The 16,574-nt window shown below is 36.9% G+C and overlaps 1 protein-coding gene across 1 annotated transcript; it reads right to left on the minus strand.

The window, feature by feature from the left end:
• Positions 1-4,883: 4,883 nt before the first annotated feature.
• On the minus strand, positions 4,884-5,404 carry LOC114505781 (60S ribosomal protein L23a-like). The gene has a single exon (XM_036020034.1). The coding sequence runs from the start codon at positions 5,402-5,404 to the stop codon at positions 4,928-4,930; it is 477 nt and encodes a 158-aa protein (XP_035875927.1). The 3' UTR covers positions 4,884-4,927.
• Positions 5,405-16,574: the final 11,170 nt, after the last annotated feature.

Genomic DNA, 16,574 nt, shown 5'->3' on the forward strand with positions numbered 1-16,574 from the left:
GGAAAGCTGGCATCACCTTTATCCGTCAATCAAAATATAACTCCCTCACCCCATCCCACCAAGTATGTAAGTCCTCAGAACAAAGGACTCACTCTGTTGGCTCTTTTAGCCACACAGTGGGACCGCTGGCCACTCAGCCTCTGGCCACCCAGCCTCTGGCCACCCTGATCTTGCCAACCATGCCTTTTCTTCCCTATTAGAACTCAGCACCAATAAACTTTGCTTGCATGCTAGTAAGTTTGCTGACCTGTAATTCTTTACTGCATCAGTAAGAAGAACTGAGTTTCTGGGACATTCCTCCATGACAAGGGTACAAGAAATGTATTAGAGAAAACAGAAAGACCCTTGAGAAAAAATGGGGAAAGAGCTAGAAGGAGCAGGGAGAATCTTCAGACTCTGTGAGTCTGATCCTGGGAGAAGGAAGAAAGGAAAGGTTGCACATATGTCTAAGGAAAGTTCTGCCACGGCTGCAAGGCTGTCTGAGAAACCTCCAGCCAACGTTGCTCATCAGAGGAATCCCAAGTCTCTAAGAAATGGGCTACCTAAGCACATTTCCAGGGCTCAGTTATTGACTGGGAATGATCCATAGGAAGTGCAACTTGGCAACAAACTAAAAAGACAAATTGATTTTAGAGCACGGTGGCTGGGGTCCTGGGCAAGTCATGCTCCCTGTAGCCCCAGAGCTGAGACACACTCAACAAAATGGTTCAGATTAAAATATTATACAAGGGAACCCTGCAGCTAGTAAATGTGATGTTGTCAAATACATAATGATGTGGGCAGAAATTCAGAATTCAATGATGAGAAAGGGTGAAGTTCTCTTGTGCTTACTTCTACATTCTCAGTGAAATATGAGGATTATCAACTGACAGTAAGAGGGGGAGGGGATTAGGGGATTTGAGATGAAAATGTGAAAATAATTATCTAGGATAATGGTTATTAATTTTTTTGACAGCAACATACTATAAGAAAGAGCACTATCTAGGATGTAAATGCATGAACACACCCACCCAAGAATTTTAAGAGACAATACCTTTACTTCACTTACTTTCACTTCAATTCAATTCTATTTTATAAATGGTGGGTGGTGACTCACTTAATAATTTCACGACACACTCATGGGTTACAATTTATAGTTAGAAAAACATTCAAGTAGAAGAATTAAAGAGGAAATTTTCTGAAGAAATGTAATAGGATTATTGGGTAGCAAAAGAAGCCAACTTAAGAAATATACAGTGAGATTGAGCAGCATAATTAAAACCACATCATTTTGTACTTCACTTCCTTCATTCCTGCTCAAGTGGCATTTTATAGAGAGATTTTTCTGTCTATCCGCTCAAAATTAGTCACCATATTTCCCACCATTCTCTGTCCTGTTATCTGATTTGTTTTTCTCTCTAGCACTTACTACCACCTAATGCCTTTTTTATTTGTTTATATTTCCTTCTTTCCCTGGAATGTAAATTCTGTGGGATAGGAACTCTGTTTTTTGCATTGCTGTCTCCACAGCTCTAGAGCAGTACTTATCTTTTAGTACATCTCAATGGACGTAAGTGAGCCAGTGAATGAGTGAAGAAATCCAGAAGCCAGTTTGAAATGCTGGTCAGCATCTCTGAAAAAGTATCAGATAAGTGTATCTGGAAGTTATTCATTTAGAGTTGATAAGTAAAACTGTGAAAGGGCTGCACTAACAAAGAAAAGGAGAGAGACAGCAAGGAGTCCAAATATAGAAGCTTGAAAAATTGAAGGAGCTCTATATTTAGGGCAGATTAGATAAAGAACACTTGACAGGATACAGAAAAGGAATGTAAGAATGGCAGGACCAGAAAAACAATACTGGTCTTAGAAGCCCTGAGAGGAGAGAGTTTCCATTCAATGCTGAAGAACTTAAAGAGGTCATGGCTGAAAGGCCATCAGAGTGGGCATCAGGAAGTCATTGGTTATTTCAGAATAGTGAGATAGGAGGCCAAATTGATAGGGTTAAGGTAAATGACATGGAGAACACAGAAATTCTTTCGAAAAGTTTTTCTTTTTAAGTAATTGAAGGAGCAAAAGGGTAGAGGGTGGCTGTGAGTATTGGTAGGACCAGGAAAGAGGACAAAAAGTAATGATTTGAGAAGTGATAGAAAGATGTCCCAGGGGAGAACAAAGCATGAAGTAAAGAGCACAGGTCCAACCCAGGTGGGCATGCCCTCAAACCAGCAAGTGTGCAAGAGCAGAGAAGTGACCTGCACTTTGAGACAAGAAGAGGGCTATCTGAGGCGCTTATACTGGCTGAGTTTAAACTTCTGAATAAAGAGGCGAATGAGACTACCTAGCGAGAGATGGCTACCTCTCTGTGGAAATATTTTAATTAATTTCATTTACCAGAGATTATTACAAAAAGAGTAAACATAAGTTATTTTACATATAGGATATAATACGTACCCTGTCTAACACTTAAAGCAAAGACTGGAGCTTTTACAAATTAAAAAGCATGCACCTGGAATTGAGCCAAGTGGAGGCTAGATTCTAAACAGAAACCTGGCACAGAGATAGAAATGACTCCAAACCCCTGAGTATCACTAAAGGTTATATTACTCTTGAACACAGCACCCAGTAATGCCAAGACCCAAGGCCTTCAGACTTGCAGGAAAACAGCACATTTCTTTCCCCACTAGTAGCTCTTGAAAATCATGATCCTTCACATTGAATCGTTTATTAGGTTTTGACAATTCATTTAAAAAGGTGTGGGGAGGTAGAGAGAATGAATTTCCTTATTGAAAGCCAGAAAGTTCAATTTCATAAAAAACTGAGATTTATCTCCAAGCTTTCCACTCTTTACCACACTGTAACAAAGAAAGGTGAGAGATTTGCATGTAGAAAAAAAGGGAGCAATGCAGGCTGCTTCAGGAGACACTCTTCATCCTTCCACTCCTTCTAAGAGAGGTATTTGGAAGCAGACAACTAGTAAACAAGCCCAATTGCTAACCAGAACTGATGAGGGTAGTATATATGCTTATAGTAGACAGTTAAATAGGAGCTGTCAAGAAGTACTCAGTTTATGAAATCAGAAAGATACACAGGCATTGGTATTTGTTGTTAGCTAAGCTTCATATTTCTGTTGTGAGCAATTAAGACACAACAGGTATATTTGTTTTGAATGAGTACCTGAACAATGTATATGTGCAAATGCACACGCACACACATGTGCACATCCTGAATGTCTGTTGGAATTCTAATGCCCAAAAAGAAGAGGGACTGCCAGGCAGTCCTTGAGAACAGCTCATAGACATACACTCAGAGTTGAGCACCTTCCAAGTAACCTGGCCAATTTCCAAGTACAGATGGTGGCCAAACAATCTTCTGAGAGACATACCTAATGCTTTTGGACATACTTTAGTTGCTCACAACCCCCCTGAGTGCCATATTTTCATAGGCTGAATTATCAAAAAAAAATTTCCAGTACCATAAGGGGCTGCTAGACTAATAAAATGTTATTGCATGAACTATATGCAGATACTAGAGAGTGTAGTCTGATCATTAAAAGCCCACACTTGAGAATTCAGAGTACCTAGGTGAGAATAGCTATTCCACTACATACCAACTGCATGATTTGGGGAAAAGTTAAACTCTCTAGAGACTTATTTTCCTCTGCTATAATAACAGCTTACCTCAAAGCTCATGGGGGGATTTTATGAGATAAAGCACATTAAGTTCAGCACATGGTCTAGTACAATCACAGCAAATGCTCGATGTTAGCTGCTTAAGCTTGTGAGTGTGTTTGGGGACATGTTTGCCTGGTTTTGCAAAGACTGTCGCAGGGAGGATAATGTCAGCTGCTCTCAATGAACAGAACCTGGTACTTGGAAAAGGGGCCCTAGGAAGGATTTTTTCATTATATAGCATTTCCCATCTCATGAAAATGTCAACCACTTGAAATCATTACCTTTTGAAAATTCATAAAATTCAAATATAGCAAATAAATAGGATCTGCTATAAATTTTACTCACTTCTAAGGAGTGCACATATGCTGCATTTTTCTATAATGTGTTTCCACATTAAATTAAGAAGTAATCCAAGTACAAAGTTGGAGGAGGACTCATATTTCTCTTCTTTTTATCTAGCCTAAGGCATTTACCATAATTGCTTGTTTTGCTCTCCCCTTAGGCCTTGACTGAGTATACACAGTCCTCACTTCACATTGTTTTAATTTGCATGAGTTTCAGTTACTATAGAGTAGTTAAATAATACCTGTCCCTCAGTAACACGATTCAAATTTCAGTTACTATGGTATAATTACTGTGAGTTCAGCTGCTAGCTCTTTTATCCACAAATCACTATACAAATAACATATGCACTTATAATATAAATAACATACGCACTTCATCACCAGTTGCCAGTCACCACAGGTCTTCCATAGTCTGTCGGCGATTGGTCACTGTGCACCTGTTATTGCTTCCTTCACACAGTAAAGCATATAGGTGTGTTGCCTCCTTGTCCATCAGTGATAAACACAGGAAACATTTTATAATATCGAATAATCCAAAGAGAGTTGGTTATAAAATGAAAATGTAACAAAAAAATGAAAAGCAATACCGTTGGAAGTGAAACTGGATACCGTGAGAACTTACTGACCTAACTGAGCAGCTATGATGAAAAAGAAAGATATCTCAGAAAAGTAACGCCAGTAAAATAGTTCACATTAATGGAATTCTTAGAGATATTTCACAACACTGAAAGTGCAAAAGATAAAACTTTGGAAAGAATCCACATTTTGAAATGAGTAAGACAATTCACCAAGGCAAAAAATAATAATTCTAGCTCCATATACAGTTATATTATATGAAGAAAAAAGGCAAACACTGATCCAACTACACTTAGGTTATTTTTCTCTTTTTTTATAGTATAAATTTTTTATATTTAGAATTAGCCAGCTGGACTCAGTTTAGATGATCCCAGTTTTGTTGGCAACATCCAAAGCATCATAGTCTGGAGCCTGTCGAACATATGCCTTCTTCTCCCTGTCAGGCCTGATCAGGGTTTTGACCTTGGCCACATCAATATCATACGGCTTCTTCACAGCCTGTCTGATCTGGTGCTTGTTGGCTTTGACATCCACAATGAACACAAGTGTATTGTTGTCTTCTATCTCCTTCATGGCTGACTCAGTAGTCAGGGAGAACTTGATGATGGCATAGTGGTCAAGCTTGTTTCTCCTGGGGGTGCTCTTCCGAGGATATTTAGGCTGCCTTCGGAGCCGCAGTGTCTTAGGCCTCCTGAAGGTGGGTGAGGTGCAGATCTTCTTCTTTTTGTGGCTGTGGACGCCTTTTAGCACTGCTTTCTTTGCCTTCAAAGCCTTTGCCTTGGCTTTGGCTTTGGGAGGGGCAGGGGCTTCCTTCTTGGCTTTGGGTGCCATCTTCATGAAAAGCGGTTATTTTTCAAAGAAGTAAAAAAAAAAACTTGTCTTAATTTTTCTAGTGTTTTAAATGAGTGTACTAAATAAATATTAATTTTACTATTTTTCTGATTTTACTTTAGATTTATAAAGAACAATAAGAGTGTTCAAATATTTTGACCAAAAAAGCCTTAAAGATCACACAAAAATTATAATTTTCCCCAATGACTATTAAGATTACTTTGCATCATTTCAATTTGCAAGGCATTTTTACAGCCCTGCACTGCCAGGCAAAATAGGAAGTGTATGTATATTCAGTAAAGTAGAAAACTGATTTGTCTGCCAAGAATACCATTTTAAAGATTTTTTTCTGTTCTTTGTCAGGCATTTCCTCCATTTAAATAAGCATCTTTGAATTATTATAGGTAGTAATACAGGGAAAAATTATTGTGAATGCAAGGAAACTAGAATTAGGGACAGTGTTCCTGTTTAAAGTTTAATAATAGGAAGTAATTTTAGCACTGCACTATACAGTTTATGAGTTATCTTTGCATGCATTAGCTTATTTCTCGCAGCAATCCTATGATACAGATGCCATTTGCACCTGACTGATGAAGAACCTGAGACTCATCAGTGACACTAGCAGCCAGTGGCTATACTGGACTTGGACTCGGAGATTTTACTTTCAGGTTCTGGGAGTTTTCACTATATTGTTTTGCCTTCCAAGGAAAGTAATTAAGACCAAATCCATTGAGAGTCCCTCATATGAGGAATCTCTACAACGTATTTCTTTTCCACCAATGAATGTACACTTCATGCTCAATTTTAAAGAATAAATGATTTATTAATCCAGCTAAAGTCATTAATGTAATGTGATAATGTCACACTCTTAATTATTAGATGCATTATCAATCACAGTAATTGGCACTAAAAATGTGACAAATGTCAGTAGTATCTGAGTTCAATTTCTTGATTGTTAATGTTCCATTGCCATTAGTGAGCTATATATATACTACTGGATTCAAATGGTCGTAAGAAGAGGATGATTTTCCACTACTTGAAAAGGATCCACACAAAATAATTGAAGGTACTTTATTTTCTTCTTTATTGACATGAGTTCAGGAGAGCCTACCCATCCATCAACAAACCAGAAAAACATTTGATAGACTTGTTTCGAACATTTTCTTTATGCATAAATTCAAAATACATGTGAGGAATAACAACAGCTTCAGGATGGACTATGTTATTTCTGGCTATTCCGCATTTTGAAAGTAACAAGAGCAAGATAGAAATAAATGGGAACTGTAGGTGGATAAATTCAATGTCACGAACCTGAAAAAAATTTAATGACACTGAACTTGTAGTTGGTAGCATGCTACTTCTGTCTGTAATCTCACACAGACTACATTCAGAAGAGAGAGCAGTTAGGAAGAAGTAAGGTGCTAAGTGAACAAATTTACAGAGAAAAATTCTTCAATGGAAATCAGTGAAACAAAATGACTTAGTAAAGAAGAAATAAAGATGTGTCCATTGTGTAACACAAGGAAACTGGTCAAGTATAGATAAGAAATGATGACTGAAATAAATAAGAACCTGTGAGAAGAGTTAGTGGGAGTACAAAAAAGAATTAGGATTGTCAGGAACGAAAAAAAGATGTAGTTGGAAACCTAATTATTATGCGTATCACTTCCCTTTTCCTCAATCTCCATGTCCAAATTGTCACCAAGTTCTGTTCATTTTTCCCTCCTAAATATTTCTTGATTGTGTCCAACCTCTGCATCTTCACCCTGTACAATCCACCCTGATCTCTTTCCCAGACCTCTGTCGTCGTCTTCTAACCTGACTTCCCATATCTGCTCTGTCCCAGTCTGCTCTCCAACAGGACAGTGATTTTTACAAAACAGATATCTGATCATGTTACCCATGATCAGGCTCTTCTATGTTATTCCACGGAGATTGGAACAAACACAAATTATTTAATTTGCCATAAAAGGTCCTGTGTGGTCTGCCTCTACCATTGCTATAACATCATTTCCCACCTCCCCACTGGCTGAACCGGCATTATTTAGCCTCTGGGTTCACCATGCACCCTCCTGCAGCTTTGCTTCATTTGCTTAGAAAGTGCTTATTCTTTCTTCAACTCCTTACCTCCTATTGGATCTTTAATTCTGAAACTGCTACTAACACTAGGAAGAGATTGTTTGCCCCTCCATAAGCACTCTACTCTTCTCCACCTTTCTCCTGTCTTCAAGATGCTAATTTGAGGATATAAATTAATGGACTCACCTACCCTGTGGCTTCCTCAAGGTATTTATTCTCCCACTCCCCACCTTTCAATGTCACTGCAAGTTAGCAGCATCCTTCGTGGACTCGAAGCCTCCTGTGAGGAAAGCAGCTCCCTCTACTTAGGCCCTTTTTCTCCAGGTTCTCATAATCCCCGCAAACTCTTGCTGCCCTGGGATACAAATGTCTAACCCTTACCTTACTCTGATACCACACCTTTGTAAAAAGCTAACTTATACTCTTCAAATTATTCTATTTAGGCCTTATGTTTCCTCTCAGAACCCTATGGTCTTTTCCCTGATGATCTTTCTTCAAGATAACCTTCTAACACTCGTGCCCTCAAGCCACCTATGCAGTTTGCAGTCTTGGATGCCACATGTTTTATTAATTGCATCTCCCTGAGTGTGCCTTTATTACACTCAGAATTTCTACCTTAATATTCAGCTGCCCCAATACCCACCCCTCGAATTCAGAAGTTTCCTCTGCTCTGAGCCTTTGACACCCTCCACCTGAAACCTTCGAGTTTGTGTGGGGGGAGTCATTCCAGCCCCCATCACACTGTCTATATATGTCACAGCCTTTCTCAGCCTGTGGTTGCCTCTTTATTCATTCATCAAGGCTCCGCGAGACTCTGAATCCCTAAGTGCTTATTTTCTAGTCCCCAGGGCCTAATAAATTGCATGGCATATGACAGCTATTCGATAAATGAGTCAAACTACAAAGCTGTCTGTGTAGTCCAGCTAAAGTAGTTCAGAGCCTTACGGTAATACACTGAGGCACAGTATGTTACCAAAACACTTATCTATTTACCCAAAACATCTTTTTCTCCAAATACAACATCTTAGTGAGAATACAGTTATTATAGCCAAAAACAATTTCCTTCATTGGCCACTTATTCCTTCTTAAAATAAAATCTTTAAGCTTACTTCTCAATCTTCCTTTACTGAGAAACTTATCCCATGGTGTCAAAGAAAATCAAGTACATTGAAAATAAGAATGATCCAGAAAACTGGATCAAAGGTTTTGAGGGTTTTTCCATGTAAAACATGAATTTTTCATAGCATTACTATTCCCGTAACACTTATTGTATTGATGTGCATTAACCACTTGTTTAAAGGCTCTTTTTTAAACATTTCTCTCTCTTTTTTAAAGATTTTATTTATTTATTTATTTATTCATTTACTTATTTATTTATTTATTTATTTGGAGAAGGAAGGGAGGAGAGAGAGAGAGAGAGAAACATCAATGTGAGGTTATGGCCTGCAACCCAGGCATGTGCCCTGACTGGGAATCGAACCTGCGACACTGGTTTGCAGCCCGCGCTCAATCCACTGAGCTACACCAGCCAGGGCCTAAAGGCTTTTATAAAAGTTATTTTTCTCTTTTTCTGCATGGCTACCTCTTTCTCGCTATTCTTCACCCAGTTTTTTAAGGGACGTTACAGTGTGCCGACCGGATTTTTCTATCCCTTCCAGAACCCAGGTGCTTATCCTTTCAGCTGCTGGGGGTATTGGCAGTTGGTGGCTGGCAGCTGAATCCTCCCTTGTAAGGGCTGCCCCCAGCTGAAGAGAGCTACAGCTGCAACTTCACACCCCCTTCCCGGAAGCAGTCCACATCCAATGACTCATCAATGCGGAGGGCTGGGTAGAGGGGGTGCAAAACATACAGAGGAGGGCACAAAGGCCCTCTTGCTCCAGTTTGGAATGACTGTGCGGGAATATTCCAGCACCAGGAATCCCCATGGGATCAGCTGAGCCACTTTTGTGATGGCCTTACAGCCCAGCTCCCCCACCCCTACCCCAACTTAATTCAATTTCTTTTATTGCCTTTTAAAGGTTGATTTTAGGAGCACTCCTCCATAAACCTCCTGTGTGCCGATCTTCATCTCATGTTCTGCTTTCCAGACAACCTGACTGTGAGAGCCCTCAAAAAGGATCCCATGTTGATAAACTGACGTGAATTCTTCCATGACTGTTTAATCATAGGCAATCATATGCGGGCATATGCATGTGCACATGTATTGTGAATACATATGATTTTCTGTTTTTAAAATGGATTCTTATTATAAAGTCTTCAATTTTTTCCCATTCTATAATACATAGTATAAATTCTTCTATGTAATTTGTGTACCTTCATAGCTTTAGTTTATTCTTTTAGCCCCTAATTAATATTACATGATGTAGACACATCAAATGTATTTAATCACTTGTCTTCTGAAGGTCATTCACTCGTTTGTACTTTGGTTTCCACGAACAATGCTAGAGTAAATACTATTGTATATATGTCCTAAGGCCTCACACTTCCATTTCTGTATAAGAGGTGAGAATAGGTACAAAACTGTGTTTCCAAATTTCTATTAACTTCACATTTGGGCCAATAGTGCAGAGAATAACTTATAAATGAAGTGATTCTAAGTATCTTACTTTGATACATTTCTTTTTTGTCCTCTTACATTTGTTATGAAGTCTATTCTTCAAGATGAAAATATACAAACAGCCCCAAAAATACTCCTTTTAACAACTCATGGCATGGTAGAAATAGAATAACATAAAAAGGAAAAGTAAATTTTTAAAAGCATATTTCTACTTTCTTATTTTTACTTTTATTTTTTTCTTGCTTTTTTTATTGCTGTTCAAATAGAGTCATCTCCATTTTCCTCCCACCACTCCCCCTCATCCCAGCGATCCCCCCCTCCCACCCTCAGTCCTGCTTGGTTTACCTTTCTTTCAAGTTAGTGTTAAAATGGAGTTAGAAGTTATTAGTCTACTTAATTTTTTGTAAAGCAATATTTTAAGCCCAGACTTTCTTAAAAGCAATGGAATGTATCCAGCCTCTTTCCCCCAAGATTTGGTATAAGAAAGTCTCAATATTTAATCAAAAGTCAGAAATTGGTGTGGAAAGGAAGCCAGAGTTTCCTCAGGATCCTGAGACTAAGTGTTGGTTTTTGAATGCAGAAAACAATGGTGTCCATTTGGAACCAACATACAACTTAGCATTTTAAAATGCACTCAAGTACAAGATTAACTAGATGTTACCAACCCTGATTTTAAAAGCAAACCATTATGATAATTTTTGAAAAAACACACTAAATCTTAAATTCTTAAGTGTATCTCTGATGACATAAAATAAAATGTACACACACAGTTCAGCTATTATGTCATTTGAAAATCTCTTCTAAATTGCAAGGCAAACAGTTTTCCTCTTTGTTTTAGCTAAATTAGAAGTTAATGAACTGAATGTTTTAGTGTACCATTAACATAAATAAACACAAATCCACGACAAAGTGAGTTAATCAAATTGAGTTGAACAATACATTTTCCCAAGTACATTGTGCACAAAATCACAGGCCAGGGAGTAATTGTTTTTATGCATGGGCACTTGGCATTTTCAACTTAAAAATATTTTTGCAAAGTTAAATAATTTTTTTTTTTAGTAAGCTCAACTTATTATTGGTTGCTAATGTTAGGACACCATCTTGTGGATAAGTCATCTAATTTGAAAACCTTTTTGAAATCACATAGCAAAAAATAAAAATGTTCTAAGTATCACAGAAATTAATATCTTCATGTTTATTTTTTTAACATTTCTATTTATGGGTAAGTAAGATTAAGGAAAGTACTCAATAATCTTTATCAAAAAAGCCTTTTTCCCATTGTGCATTAGTTACAAACCAAATGTTATATTCCATAATAGTTATCTGTTAGAAAAGCTTTTCAATTTTTTACACAGAATGAATGAAATCCATATTAATAAAGGTAACCTGCCATTTGCCACTACAATACAGTGCCAAATACTTTTTAGATGTAGGTTCATTGCCCATGTATTGTTTCTGGGTTTCACATGATCGATATTCATAAGAATATTTTAGACATATGAGGATTTCAAATATCATATTGACTTTCTCTTCAAGAAGTATTAATATCTCCATTAGTATCCATTAATATCCATTAATATCTCCATATATCTTAGATATATAGCCTACCTATATATCTGAAACAAAAAAGGCTTTGATACTTTAAAATAAGAAAATATTATACAACTGGGTTTTATAACAAAGGAGATTATCAGAGCACTGCCTGCACAAGTGTCTAGCAGGCTGAGCTCTCTAACTGCCTCTGGGGGCAATCAGCCCCCATTTTGGACAAATCAATTCACTTTTCATGCCTTAGTTATCATAGCTGCAAAAAGAAATGATGGCAGGTTATCCAGAAAATTTTTGCAAAGATATACATAGTATGGGTAAAATTTCTGCTGCTGCCATGCATGACAGGACATGAAAGAGAAATGAATCTGATTTTATTCAAGATCCTGATTCTAATTGTTGCGGATTCTAATTCCGAAACAACTGGGTTTTTATTTTAAAAATTTCATGGATCACCGTTATATCTTTCCAACACATTTTTCTTTTTTTCTTTTAGTAGCTATTTCAATCTTTGTTTTGTTGCTTGCAATAAAGCATCATGGCTAACAGGCCTGCTGTATAACTCTGGGTAAGTTATTACACCCACTCAGTGGAGGAGGGGTTGAGAGTACAGGCTTTGATGGAACAGATCAGAGTTTGAATTCTGTCATCTTCACTTACCAGCTGTGTTACTTGGGACAGTTATTGAACTTCCTCTACCTTGGCTTTCTCATTTTCCTCACTGAATTCTGAAGAGTGCTAAATTAACTTGCATAAAGCATTTATCATAAAGACTGGGTTATGTCAAATGGGGTATGGCAAAAAAATGGTAGTTTATCATAATTATAATAAATAGCTGTAATTTAATTTGTCCTCCTCCCAAACTTGAAAACAGATCAGAGTGTGAAATAATCATCACTCATAACATTTGTAAAAGAAATAATGCTGTTCTGCACTGTTGCCCACAAAATACCCCATTAGAAGAAGACTTAAATGGCACTTTGATGAAGCCTGATTTGATGCCGTCTAAATGACTGAAGCTTTAAAACAAGTTGCAATTTCCCAGCTGCACCATAGTACACAGGAAACAATACATTCAACTCGTCCAAGGATTTAAATCTTCACAGACCATTAGTCTATGATGAAAATAATTTGTGAGAATCTTTGACTTACAAAGGTGAGTTACCTTCCCTGTAATGGATTTGAGGTTGTTGCGGTTAATGTGGTAAGTCAAGGTTAAGCAGACTGATCAAATAACTTTGTCCCAGGTGTCTTGGCAAAGGACCTAGAGAAATATAAAAAATAGCTCTTAGTCTTTTTCTTTGTACTAGATAATCCTTTAAAAAGAAAACTATGCCAATTAGTTATTTTGGAAATGTGATAGTTTATTGTTTTCAACCATACGTAAGACTACAGATCAATAGTTTATTGTTTTCAACCATATGTAAGACTATAGAGTAATTGAACTCAAAATTTAGTCAACTAAAACAAAAGCATTTCACAGGAGACAAAAAAGTCTCAGAAAATAAGTCAACCTGCCTCTCCCCCATCACCTTTTTTTTTCTTCATAATTCAAATCCTAAATTCCCTTTAGTGGCCAGCTCAATTCTTTACATTTCTCTGAATTCTTCCTAATTCATCACAATTACAAATGACTGCACTAGGCTATTTTAAACTTGATTGTATCCCTTGTCTGTATGTGTATTTATTTCATATTTTTTGTCATCAATTATAACTGGACCATATTTACCCATACTCAGAAAAGTTGAAGGAAATTCAACTTTTCAGGGATATATATGGGATATATATAGCCCAGATATTTTTTCCAGAATTTTTGTAATTTTTTTCTGGCTTTTATATCAACAAAACATTTCAAACTATCTATTGTTTTTGTCCTTGCTTGAGTTTTCTTGTGCAATATTCTGAATAGGCAGTCTCTCAAGAGGCAATTAAAGGACTTAAACTTTAGATAAAATACTCTTTTCTAAAAGACTGCATTCTTTCATTCATCGTTCTTTTTCAGAATTTCAGTTTCCATGCTGCCAATTTTAGGTGATTGCCACCTGATTGCACAGGGCTGACAGTGCGACCTGCAGGTGTCCACTGCACTGTATGTAACACCTGTTCAGATGAATAGTGGTTAAAGGTGGTTTTTATTTTGAAATTTTTAGCTGTAAAGGTTGAATATGCCATTAGAAAGGTTGTGTATGGAGTCACATGTGGAAATCCAAGGTCTCTTATGGATTGGTTATTTGGATATCCACCCCTTAGTCTAACTTTTCTAAAAATGCTACCTCCTGCTACACCTTGTAAACTGATCCAGGCCAGGGACTTTGAAGTTCTTAAAACAGTGGATGGAGTGAGGTGGTAACTGGTTCAAAATCATCTCTGTGTACCACATACCCTCTGGTACTGATAAAAGCCTCTAGGAACAGTTATTTGAAAAATCCATGATATACCTGTTGCATATCATCCCCACCCTTACAAATCATTAACCTAGCAGGTTAGTATAATGTTAAACTGTAATAGGCACTTAATACATATTTATGGATTTCAAAAAGATTTTCCATGAATCTATTTTATTGCTTTCATGACAATCTAGATTTTTTTCTTCCTGTGACAAAATACCTTCATTTATACCTCTTGGCAAAAGAGTCATGTGCTTCAGTAAGACATATTTTGAGGTACTTCCTAATATATATCTTTCAATAATTTCAAATATTAGCATGTTTTTACTGCTCGGTTATGTTAATATTTTTAAAATTAAACTTTATACGCACACTATGCACTTAATAACTTTTTTATTGAAATCAATAGTGCATTCTATCATGAGCCGATTCACTGGCAGCAAAGATATGAGAGAAATATTCCGCATATTACAGTACTGCTTTCAATTGAATCCAAATTGATCCAGTGTGTTTATATATTAAGAATTCTTCATTGAAAGCAATGAAGCTGATCCCGGATTAAGAATGCTCCATTGGTTTCTAAGAAGAGCAGTCATAAAATTTACTGCGTTTAGTATTGGGGCCTCCTCTTTCACCTCCCACCTCCCAATACCACGTGCACTGTCCTTTGACCCAAGACAGCCCCATATCATTTCTTATTCTCAAGGAATGTTTCTGAAATATATTGCACAAGAAGCTGAGGCTTGACCAAGAGCACCAGATGTTATTGCTATAAGCAGTGGTTAAGATAAAATAAAGAAATTGAAAATGTCTTGTTGTTTACTTTTTTTGATCAAAGTCCTTATAAACTGACAATTCTACCGTTACACCTGTGTGTGACAGCCCAGCAGCTGAGACGATATTCCGGGACTATCATTAGAGGAAAAAAGAGAACTCTGAGTTGCTTTTCCCCAGTCCTGGTTATTAGTTAGGTTGAGCTGTTCACCCTCTGGTGCTCATTCTCCACCATGACCGGGAGCACACCTTACACCCGGGAAAGCAGCTAAGAGGAGGCATGTAACTGGAGAATGATCAAAAGAGAAAGAAGTTCTTTGTAAAAATGCCTGTTTCACATAGTGCTAAAATCAATTATTTTGATTTAATTAGCAAAACATTTGAACTAAATTAAGAGACAAAGTTGGGCATCATTTATTGAATTCAGCGCTCTCATATGTGTAGCAAGATGCTCATCACAGGAGAAAAAACAGTTAAACAGTATACCAAGGAGTCACAGAATCATTGCCTATTTTAACAGAATATGCCTTTAAATATCTTCTTGTACTTGTATGTTAACCACTCATCTTTTGTTCAAGTAAAAACTAAGAATAAATAAATTCATAGCTGATCAGTTCAAGAAGAGGGAGAACTGTTTTAGAACAGGTTAGAATCTCTTTTCAAATGAAAACTGCATACATTTAAAATGTTAAGTGTTATTAAGAAAAAAAATTGAAAATATGTATTGATTTTTAAAGTCAACAGTAAGAAATATCAAATCTTGTTAATTAATCATGGGCTACAAAATATTTTCAACTATAATAGGCACATATATAATTTGTATTAAAATTACTTTCTTCATTTTTGGCTTCAGTAAATATTACCAGAATTAGTTATAATTAATTTTAATCCAATCTAAATTTAGAGGCTTAGAAAATCTTGATACTGTGTATAACATATTACGCTTTTAAAAGCCTGATTGCAAATATAGAAATAGTTTGTAACTATAGATATATCTATAGATATATAGATATATCTATAGATATATCTATAGATATATAGATATATATCTATATATATATTACATCTAGTTATTCCTCTCAAGCCAAACAGAAATAAAGTAAATATGGTCCCTTGGCTGGAAGATTTTGGATTCTGATTACAATAGGCAAGCAACCCAATTCTGATCAAACTCTAAATGAAAATCCTCCAAGAAGAGGTCTTATAAAAAATAATAATTTTAGAGATTCCTATCTTGTCATAAATTGGGAGGGGTTTGTCTCAATTAGCGCTGGCCAGGGAGGAGGAAACAGCTTAGGCTAAGAGGCTAAGTTCAGTGCACAGGACTGGTTTTGCTTCTCCAGTATTCATTCCAGCTTCTTTGGTGAGCAGCACTGCTGTTTTGTTTGGAGGATTATTCTGTTCCCACTGGCTGTGGTTTTGGCAGCATGTCAACTAAGAAGCTTTACCTGGCCCTGGCCAAAGGGAAGGGAAAAACACAGATCAATCTAGACCAATCAAACACACACAATCACTCTCAGGAATTCAACCCTCTCAGAAATCGAGCTCTGTGTTACAAAGGAAGAAAAGTGGTAGAGCTGCTTCATGCCAGTGGTAGGAGTTTGCTGAACAGTCAGACCATCAGTCCTCACTCCCTCTAGCCTCAGGATTACCTTTTCTAAGGCCTGGTCCCTTTTTTTTGTTTCAATTTGTTTTTTTTTGTTTTGGGTTTTTTTGGTCTATATGTGAGATACTTCTATACTCTTCCAATAAATATATCTCTGTCTCACTCTTACATTAGCTTAAATACATTGCTTTACTTTTGACCAAATATACTGTTTCCCTGAGAAGC

Source organism: Phyllostomus discolor, chromosome 3 (genome assembly GCF_004126475.2).
Source record: "Phyllostomus discolor isolate MPI-MPIP mPhyDis1 chromosome 3, mPhyDis1.pri.v3, whole genome shotgun sequence".
In the NCBI taxonomy this organism is placed as follows: Eukaryota; Metazoa; Chordata; class Mammalia; order Chiroptera; family Phyllostomidae; genus Phyllostomus; species Phyllostomus discolor.